This window comes from Lytechinus variegatus, chromosome 3, assembly GCF_018143015.1.
Source record: "Lytechinus variegatus isolate NC3 chromosome 3, Lvar_3.0, whole genome shotgun sequence".
Taxonomy (NCBI): Eukaryota; Metazoa; Echinodermata; class Echinoidea; order Temnopleuroida; family Toxopneustidae; genus Lytechinus; species Lytechinus variegatus.
In genome coordinates, this window is record NC_054742.1 from 60,868,186 (window position 1) to 60,879,575 (window position 11,390).

The window sequence follows — 11,390 nt, forward strand, 5'->3', positions numbered from 1 at the left end:
GGGGGAGCGGAAATTTGTTTCAGCCATATTTTCCCTGCTCGGCAACTCGAGGATGAGTTTTGTTTGCTTCTTTAGAGGGGTAGTCCTCATTATTCACTTCTTAGCTTTATTCTTATAAATTAATATAATCCTTATTTATATGATGCGAGCGCAAGCTAAATTTTATGTATTTTTTCCTAAAATTGGAACTGATTCTGGGCAATATTTGTTATCCTGAAAAAGATGTGTATCCAACTTAATAATTACCAGGAACGCAAAGCGCGAGCAGAAATGAATTGATGGAAAAGATACCTGTTAAAGTAGCATTTAACAATCAAATAATGCGAGCGCGAAGCGCGAGCTGATTTTTTTGTACATTTTCACCTAAAGAATGGAAATTCTAAGCACTTTTTCTAACTCAAGCAGAATAGGTATATAAGTAAACAATAATTAATGCGAGCGCGAAGAGCGAGTGGAAAATTTCGAGATTTAGTCCTATAATATTTACTGAACGAGACACTCTATTGTAAATCCTGAAAAGGATGAGTATTAATAATGCGAGCGCAAAGCGCGAGCAGAAAATTTATATATACGTTTTGAACTGGTATACCTGTTGAAAAGGTCCCTGTTAAGTACTGCTTGCACTTAGCCATGAAGACGTTACATATTTCAACAATAAAAAATGCGAGTGCGAAGCTCGAGCTGAAAAATTTTGATATTGTGATCTGAAACTGAATAATGATTTTAATTAGAGAACAAGTTGAGTATCTGAATAAACATGCGCAAGCATGCATGTTTCATATTTAGACCTAGAATCTAGGCATTTTAAATACAACTTTATCATGAAAATCATGAAAATTTGATATTCCGATCTTTAAAAAAAGGTAATTTCAGCTTTATATTTCAAGCACTTTGTAAAAAAAAATTGTAAGGTGGATATGGATCGCACTTAAAAATTATCATTACTTTGAGTTTTGACATAGGACCGGTACATTCTTAGAACATGTCATCAGCATATGAAAATGATGACTATCTTCCTATTCCTCTTGCTAAGCGCGAGATGAAACAAAAAAGGACAATTTAATTATTTGATTAATATCATATTTACTAATGCCTAATGAGGGCGAGAAATCTGATGATATCATGCCATAAAAAGTGGACAATTCACTTTTGTGATTATGAATTAGGATGCATCAGTTAATATATTTTTAACCATTATTGCGAGCGCAAATTGCGAGCTAAAATTTTTGATAGACTGTCATAAAAAAGGGGATTTTAAGTAGTTTATTGTATAATCAATATTGAAACATTTATATAACTCGCCAATCAAAATGCGAGCGTACAGCGTGCTAGCTGATACGTCTTGACAATCAGACCTGAAAAGGGATATTTTGAAAACTTTATGGAATACACGAAAATAATAGGTACCTGATAAATAAAAATTTGCGAGCGCGCAGCGCAAGCAGCAAGTGTTAACATTCAGACCATAAAACTTACATTTTTACAGAGCACTTTTTAAAAACCAATTTGTACATTACACAAAATAATGAAAGTTCGATTTCCGAAGTATGTTTTGTATATTGACTTCCAAACTTGATATTCGAACTCCATATTTAACAGGATATGTAAATCACCTAACAGGCAATGTTAAGCGAAAATTTTATATAGTGGCACGAAAGATTCCTTTTATTTTCCAAGTCTTCCCCTCGATCTTATTTTACGCACTCGTCGTCCTTCTCTTTCTTTTTCTCCTCTCCTTTCCCTCCCCTTTTCCTTCCTTCTTTCTTTCCTTTTTTTCTTTTTATACTCCGCCAAGAGGAGGGGGGCGGGCTTCTCGGACCCCTGAATCCACCTATGGGGACAAGGGGCGGGAAAATTTGACAAGCAAAAAAAAAAGTTTTCATCGATCGCCAAAGTAAGGTCATCTCGTCCCAAAATACATGTTTTATTTCGATTTAGAATTATGTATTTCTTACCATCAGTATAAAAGACCAAAAATAGTAGGGGGCCACATTTGATATTGTGTCCCCCCCCCCTACTATTTTGAGTAGGGGGGGGACACGTCCCCCCTGTCCCCCTTGGGATTTCCGTCCATGATTGCAATGATCTCGCCGGAGTGGGTGTGAATTACAGGCCACCGCACGTACACCTTAATACGACTGTTCGCGCGATCCGCATTTTGCTCATTTTCTGAAAATGTGAATGGACCTTATCATATATTTGAGTTTAAATTAATTTAAATAATACTAATATAACCATTTTGAAAGATTGCAAGTCTTTATTTTGGAGTATTAAAAAGGCCAAATTAGTTTGAAATCTTACGACTGCTATGACGATCATTATATTTACGACTAGATATCAAATTTGCTTTTATTCCAAGAAGGATGATAGCATAAATATAGTCACAGATTTTAACATAGGTATTCGTACGATGAATTCGATTATTACAAAGTAAGATATTCCACGTCTCAATATTAGCTTCAAATTCTAATACATTCCAAAATTGCATGATTTTGTCGCAGAGGTGTGCGGTGGCCTCGAGTCTAGCAAGCCAGTGATTAAAGTGGGGGAATACCCTTCGGTGACATCATCACAAATGAGTGCAACGTAATGTCAACGTTTGATGCTGAAAACCGGTTTCGAGCAGCAAGATGAGAGACGAGAACCGATGATGCAAAGATCTATATATAAATGACCAATTAGAAGTGAGTATTAGCAGCATCTGATCTCCGTTGACCAATCACAACTAAGTCATTTTGACAGCGAGCGAGCTGGGAGCGGCTCGCGAGTGGGGAGGCCGCGCAGGCCGCGCCGGTACGGTATTGCTAACTCTTCGCTTGTTCTGTCTGGTGGTCTGTTCTGTATGTCCATACCATCAGCCACGCCTCGCTCTGGAGAATTGTGTTCAGTGCTGTAATAATTGAAATTATAACAAATACCGGTGAGTGTATTAGAAAATGCTTATGATGCACTGATCTCAGGAATTGATCTTTACTATTAGTTATTCTTATTGGCCTTAATTGGATTAACCTGTGGCTGTGCCTTTGCTGGAGACAGAGTTGGACTGTGTCTGTGCCTGGCCAAGTTGATCGAGGCTGAGCTAGCAAGCTACGCCATACTTCTGTGCTGTGACTGTCGCTCGATTGATTGGACCATGGCATTGGCATTGGCCGAATCCGCAAGCAAGACTTCATAATTCAATCACTTCAGTCTAGAGGAAGGAAGTTCAGAATCATTGCAATACTGGATCACATGCATGTCAGCCAAACTTAGTCAATGTTAGGCATCTGCTATGTCTAACAAAATTTATTTACACTATTGTCAGTAACGTACTTGCATTGCAGGTTACAAGGACAGGTACCTGCCACTGAACTTGAAGTTGAAGTTGGAGCCATTCATTGGTTGTTTGATTTTAGCCAGCATTGCCATTGATATTTTCCAATGAATGTCCTTGATAATTTTAGAATGCTGTAAAATTGTTAGTTAGGTCCATTTCATTCATGTGACATGATTTGATTTGGTCGCCCAAAGCCTAGAAGTATAATTTTAGGGAAGGAGAATTCTTGATCAATCGTAGTTTCGTGCTGGACACAGGAATCGGGGAAATTAAATTGGTTACATTAATGACCTCTGCACTTAGAGTCACACTATTGCCATGGTTGTAACAAGATTTCCAGAACAAGATTCCAATCCAAATTTCAACAACTTTTACTCGAGTAAGAGAGCAAAATTGACAAGACGAGAAGCAGACTGGTAGATCTACATGTAGTTAGCTGTCTTCAGTAATGGGAGGTTGTCATGATTTGATTGAACTTTTAACATGGGGTCAAATTAGGGTTAGTTAACCCTTTTTGAGGCTAATTGTGTATCCAAGTCTAATCATTTCAAAATTTTCATTTATCTTGTAATATATTTTGTCACAGATCAGCTGGTTTAACTTGGGCAATTTTATCTTAAACACATAATATTTCTGATGTTGATCTTTTCTATTCCCATTCATTTTATTCTTAAATTGACATTCGTTGATATTTTAACAATTTGGACTGCTTTCTCCATTACTTGGACTACCTGCAGATATTTGAATTAGCCAGAAGTGGCTACCGGCCAGCTTCCAGTAGTTGATCTGAAAGACGAGCAGCACAGCAGAAATATCTGGAATCCCAAATTCGCAAACATTTCACTTCATGGAACTTGACAAAGTTACATAGTGAAGGTACAAATGTACAGTCTCGAACAGGGCAGTCACCCTTTATTTCTAGACTGACCTTCCCTTTTCAGTCAAACTTCAGCTTTTTGAGCCACTGGCCAAAAACTTGCATGTAAAAAGCAAACAGAACAATGGATGCTACATACTATGATTTCAGCAGTATGGATCTGGATGTGTTTTATCATGAAAATAATCCAGCAATATCGGGATACCCGCCTTCTCCAGAAGACAGTCCCCTCTTCGAGTCTCCTGACACTCATTTCTTTGATGAAGATGAAGCAGCAGTGATGGGGCTGAAGTTAAGTTATCACTCGTGCGGGAGCCCAGCATCAGCTAACTCATCCACATCTGATGATCTGCCTGTGACCCCTCTCTCCTGTGGTGCAGAGGCAGAGTCTTATTGCCAGATGGAGAAAGAGCTGGAAACTGGGCAGACAGTATTCAACACCAGCAACATATGTTTAGAGCTGCTTCATCAACTTGAGCAGAGTGAAAGCAGAGGAATGCTGGAAAGACAAACGTCCGTGCAGAGAAAGCAGACCAGCACTAGTGGTGCAGCAGTGAATCCAGCAGATGTTATCCAAAACAGCAAGAAAGATGAGTCATCTCGAAGGCCAGCAGATGAAGAGCAGAGTCCTACCTGCCAGAAAGGCGCTATCAATGCACCGTCACTCCCTGTGAAATCCATATCACAACCAAGGGCTGCTGTTATGGAAGCTGCTGCAAGTACTTCATCGACAGTCAGGCAGGATACAAACAATTTCTCAGTAGCTAAAATTAATGTTACTAAAGTTGGTGTCAAAAGAAAAGCTGCCCAGGGCAAGGTGGAAGCAAAAAGGGCCAAGAAAGGTTGTGAGGATTCCATTCCTATTAGTCGAAATGAGAAAAATGCAATTGCTGCAAGAGAAAATAGACTAAAAAAGAAAGTGGAGTTTGAGGAACTAAAGAGGAACGGAACTTTATTGCAGGAGGAAAATGAATCTCTCCGTAAGGAAAATTCAGATTATGTAAAGAAAATCAAAGTGTTAGAACAAGAAGTGGAGTACTATAAGAGTGTGCTTTTTAATGAAAGTGCTCTAGCTACAATCCTCCACAAAATAAATCCCCAGTCAAAGTTGAAGCTGAGCTCATCAGTTGGTGTGTCTGATCAAGAAGAAATGGACGAGGTTAAGAAGATCATGAGTGGTGGTGTATGTTTACATGTTAATGGTACTGATACATCCCTCGAATGGTGTTCAAAATGTTCCATGAATGCCCAAAAATCTTTTCAGTCTTAAAATTAAGATGTGATAATGAACCAGGGTGATGGTGTACATTTGTAATATCTGAAAAGAAGGTTACAGACAGTTAACATCAATTGTTTTGTGAACTTGTACATATGGTGAAAATCGTGCATTAAAAGTTGTAAAAAGAACAAGTACAAGATTGATGAAGTCATGAGTGTATGATGAAGTTTAAAGCTCATCAAAATGGAAATGAATTGATGATGTATGCTCTCAAGGAATGCCTTGCCCCACATACAACATTCTATTGTACAGTGTAAATCAGATATTACTTCATGTACTACTGAAGATGACTCAAATGAGTAAACGGTGAACTGACAACTCTACATGTCTGCCTTGTCATGTGCTAAACACGTTTCAATTTTCTGAGAATGAATCATTTGGCATACAGTGTTAAGTGGAGCAGAAGGTCTACCTGCCTACATCATCATTCATAATGCATGCACTCAAGGTAAATTGATAATTTTTTCCAGTGATAGGAAGCTATTGTGACGAGGAGAGAGATTTCAGGTCTGTAACACAAAACTAGGAATCAATTGCAAAACATGATTTGTCCTTGGCTTGGGGGCTATTTTACAAATCATGCACAACCCCAAAGGCTGTAGTTCTCAACAAATCTTGATGTGGAAAGTACCTTACATGTACTCTGAAATGCTTGTTGTTAACAAGTAGTATGATACAATTGTTTTTTTTATTGGAATACAAATTTGTAATTTGAAATTACCGAGAAGCTTCTTAAGCACAAGAAAGAGTCTCAGAGACATTTGTTTTTTACTTTTATAGTCTATGAACAGTTTCATGAAATGACCCCCCCCCCCTAAAAAAAAGAATAATGAATATTTCAATTTTGCAATTGAGCACTAGTTTATGTGTCACAGTGCCCAGATGGTACATGTATACTTGACACAGTTTGTCATGAATAACAGTGTATAGTTAAATGATGTTTCATTGTGTAAAATGCAAAGTTTAAAGGTACTATCAAATGCTTGACATGCTAGAAAAGTTTTTCAGGATTAGATTTCCTCTTTGCGATGTACAGGAAATCATGAGGCTTACTTACAAAAAAAAAATTTTTTAGCAATTTTGTTTTTTTACTTGACCAGCTCTTCAGTCCTATAGAGCATATCATCCCCTTCTTAAACAAACATGAAACATCATGAAGTATAATACTATATCTGATTTGGAGTAAGATTCATGTTATTCATAGAAGTTCTATGGAGCATCTTCTAGCACTTTCTAGTACCTTTAAAAAATGTTAAGGCTGTGTCTGTGTATATTGTAAACTGGAAGGAAAGTATCTTTTAAAACTGATGCATACATAATGGAACACTTGCTGAAACAGCACTGCACTCTGGTAAAATGTTGATAATAATATTCATGTGCATGTAGTAGCTGTTCCAGTTAGTGTTACTAGATATAAACAGAAACTGACACTCTTGTATTACTTTGTTATTTCCAGATTGTTTTAGAAAAGCTGATTGAGAGCAGCAGTATGGTGCGGACAAGTTTCATTTAATTGGTAAGAAATCAATATCGTTTGGTGATCAGCACTTATTCAGCCATTCTCATTTGGGATGTGTTGCCGTACGTGTACTTTATTTTGTGTCCATCTTGACCTTTTCAAGACATTTGTTTTTATTTCAATTTTTTATTGGTCTATATGTACATATTTTTGTACATGTATATCAAGGAAACCTGTTATTCTACCCATATTTAATGAGTATATCTAGATAAGAAAGGAAAAACTATATCCCCTACTGGTACATGTATGCTAAATTTTCAGTGGTGTTATATAGTCACAAGGGTTACCAGTTGTGCGTAAAGCTGTTCATAACTTAGTACGGCTTTGTGGAACATCCGCCAGGAACAGGAAGTATCAATTGTGAAATTCATGAACATGTCACTGAGCCCAAGTTGAATCTTTAGGAATCACAATATTCTGTGTGACTAAGAGAGGTACATGTTCACATAATTTCGTATAAAAATTGTTTGATTTTAGTGAATATTCAACCTATGGGATGTTTGACTTAAGCTGGCCCCTGTTTTTTTATTATTATTGTTATTATTATTATTGAGCACTTTGTTACTAAATATCAGGAAAGTCAGAAACTACATGTATCATCTGAATATTGTTGTGTCTTTAAGCATTATACATGTACATGTATATACATGTAAGAGGGCTAGATGCAGTGAAATTATGGCTCTTTGAATTTGATTCTCATTCTAAAATAATTCTCTCTCTTTCTTCCACTTTTATACATTGTCGCTTCCACGCTGATGTGCTGCCTGGACTTGATATTTCCTCAATGAATGGTAACTCCATATTGACTGGCTGTCGGCTTGTTGTACATCAAATGATGGGATCCTCAACAGCTAGGAAAAAGCTCATGCTGTGTATTCAAACTGCATCCAAGATTTCACCCAAGATTTGTCTGTTTCATCATGTTTAAATCTACTTTTGACAAAGAAATTTGCTTCTAAAAATCATGATTCCAAAAGTTTACATTTATCAAGCATAAATTTATCAAATATTACTTTTACTCATTTATTTCTGGTTGAGTAAGTAAATTTTGGAGGATTATGACTGTGTTGCTAAGATAAATTTTAGCAAAATATTTTGGACTTTTTTTTTTCAAGAATGACTTAATTGTAAATTTTCCTTGATTTTAGGAGCAGGTTTCTCTTTCAAACTGTATGCACAAAATGCATGGCATAAAATAGATCACAAACTCCATCATGATACATGTGGGTCATGGTGATGCACTACATTTAAAATGTCTCCCAGTTCACATTTGAGGAAAATAACACATTGAATGGGGATGGGTAATGATTTTCTACCAAAGTGCATGAACATTCAAAATATTTTCTGCCATGCATTCAATATCATTAAACTAATGACATGACAATCTGGAAAGTTTGTTTCATTTTTATAGTCCAATTATTGACATTTACAAATCAAACTTCTTACATCTACCTCCACCCAAAACCAAGAAGTACATGTTGTCATTTTGACATTGTCAATTTTACCATAAACCTTGAATACATGATTAGAAAAAGGGAATATTATAAATTGATGATTGTCATGTCATTACAAAACTCTTGTAACACAATGGTTCAGAGCTGTTCTAAAAGAAAAAAATATGAATGTATTCGTATGATACTGAATCGCCAGTACTAAAATTAGATTTAACCCACAGTATACGCAATTTGATTGATGGGATTATTTTTGTTAAAGAGCAGCTGTGAAGTTTTGTGAATGATTAATAATATGTAAACTTTCCTTTCCAGTGTTCAGAAAATTTCTGACGTGAAGAGAAATGTACAAGAAGAAAAAGCACAAAATATGTGTTAAAAAAAGAGAAAATTGTAAAAAAAAAAAAAACACAAAGAAAATGTAAAGATGAAAAAATTAGTATATTTCAGATCAAATCTGTATATGAAAGACAAACTTATTTTTAATCTAATAAACCCAAAAAGTTTAAAAGATATATTAATTGGAATTATTTCCTTTTTATCAGTAACTGTTTCTAGATTGTGAGTGATGTGAATTTCAATGCATGTTACGATGTGAGTGAACGTGATGAGTCAAAACTACTTTTGTCCCATTTTGTTCCACTTATTAAGTAGGGTTGACCGCCTGCTCATTGTGCTGGGAGGAATGTAAAGTTTGAATGATAAACAATTATAATAGGTGACTGGTAATGAAGTAACTAGATTTAAGTGATTGTAGGGTTGTTTTATGAATTATTATAGCAGTTATAGCAATTTTCAGTTGATACATGTAGGTGATTGATTGCATTGTGTATGATTGATATTGTAGATTGTGTATTATGACTGATTGATTGCATTGTGTATGATTGATATCATAGATTGTGTAATATGACCGATTGATTGCATTGTGTACGACTGATACTGTAGATTGTGTATTATGAATGATTGATTGCATTATGTATTATGACCGATTGATTGCATTGTGTATGATTGATATCATAGATTGTGTATTATGACTGATTGATTGCATTGTGTATGATTGATACTGTAGATTGTGTAATGTGACTGATTGATTGCATTGTGTACGATTGATACTGTAGATTGTGTATTATGACTGATTGATTGCATTGTGTATGATTGATATTGTAGATTGTGTATTATGACTGATTGATTGCATTGTGTATGATTGATATCATAGATTGTGTAATATGACCGATTGATTGCATTGTGTACGACTGATACTGTAGATTGTGTATTATGAATGATTGATTGCATTATGTATTATGACTGATTGATTGCATTGTGTATGATTGATATCATAGATTGTGTAATATGACTGATTGATTGCATTGTGTACGATTGATACTGTAGATTGTGTAATATGACTGATTGATTGCATTGTGTAACATTTTTTACTGACTGGAGTGATTGATTGCATTATTTATGATTGATATGGGAGATTGTGTATCGTTAGTGATGGCAGTGATCTATTGCATGTTGTACATATGTGATTGAGGTGAAAGATGATGTAGTGGATCCATGACATTTGCTCCGGCGACAATTGATCAATGGAATCAATGGAAAATCTGCAAATGAAGCCCAAACATAAAACTTGAGCTTCAAAATGAAATAAACCCTGATCCTTTCCATTATTCTGAACCAAAAACTCTATTACAATCCTAACTCTAACCCTATGCCCCCTGAGATATTCAGACCGGAGCAAAAGTCATGTCATGGATGTGGTTGATTTCATTTTGAAGATGATTGATATTGATTGTTCTTGAACAATCAGAGTGATTCACTCTGATGTGATATTGGTTTTAAATCACCAGAACAATTGATAATCCATCTAGAGCTTTGAAGTTTTGATTTTGACGGCACAAACGAGCAGCTCCCCAATAAGTCGTATTGAATTCGATAAGATGTGATTTTCTCCCCCATGAAATGAAAGTTTCATTTGCACATTAGTTATTTCTTCGGACACCTCATTTTCCTACCATATTCTACAAGAAAATATTTTCATTCATCATGAATCATTAAAAGATGTGAATTTATGGAATTCATTTAACATGACAATGACTATTCATGACTATTCTTTGATGGATTTTCATGGAAACCTCTCCAATATTTTTCTCACAAATTTGTTTATCAAAACCAACTTCAGAGTTTTTCCCTTCAATGAATGCTTTATGTGGTATGAGACTGCATACAGTCCTGATTTGAGTGTACGCATCTTGCAAATGAATGATATTTTTGACTGGTCAAAGTGAACAATTGTATCGTGACAATGAGTTATGTGGTATAATAGGGAAATTTAACGTTTACAAAAATTAAAAGATGATAGAACACCCCTCCCCAATTGGTCTTTAACCTTCTCATTAAACTATCCAGGCATCTCCTTTTCTTTTTCACTCTCTCCATCTCTTTTCTCTCTCTTCCTCCTCCCCCATCTCTCCCACTCTTTCTCATCACTTGCATCATGTTAATTAATCTGAAAACATTCTAGTGTATCGAGGTAGGGAACTCATCACAGATTTTCCGTGGCAACTAGGGTCATATGTAGAATTTTTCCAGGGGTCACAGATTTCAAATATATTTTCGGAGTAACATGAAAGCATGGGAGTGAAGGCAATTCTAAGCTGATCACTATGGCACTGATGCATTTTTAGAATTGAAATTGAAGGACTCTAGACATAGCTTGGGTAACTTCTGAAAAAAAAATCTTCCCCCAAAATGCTTACACTTGCATATTTCAATTTAATTTTGTGTGTGAAGGGGAAAGAACTATCAACACTGAGTAAGGTCATAGAGTTGACCCCACATTTGGAAATGCATACCAATACTTGCTCTTTTAGTATATGTATTGAAAAAGGATCCTGTCCCCAACACACGCATCACACACATTTTTTAGACAACCATGCGCGGATCTA

The 11,390-nt window shown here is 35.8% G+C and overlaps 1 protein-coding gene across 2 annotated transcripts; it reads left to right on the forward strand.

Annotated features, from left to right (window-relative positions):
• The first annotated feature begins 2,757 nt into the window (after positions 1-2,757).
• LOC121411553 lies at positions 2,758-8,948 on the forward strand. 2 transcript variants are annotated; one of them, XM_041604347.1, is made up of 3 exons: positions 2,758-5,920; positions 6,929-6,988; positions 7,843-8,948. In XM_041604347.1, exon 1 carries the CDS (start codon positions 4,318-4,320, stop codon positions 5,461-5,463), a length of 1,146 nt encoding a protein of 381 aa, XP_041460281.1. In that variant the 5' UTR covers positions 2,758-4,317; the 3' UTR covers positions 5,464-5,920; positions 6,929-6,988; positions 7,843-8,948. The 2 variants fall into 2 exon arrangements, with proteins under 2 accessions (XP_041460281.1, XP_041460280.1); XM_041604346.1 differs by having other exon boundaries at positions 2,758-2,920; positions 4,054-6,988.
• Positions 8,949-11,390: the final 2,442 nt, after the last annotated feature.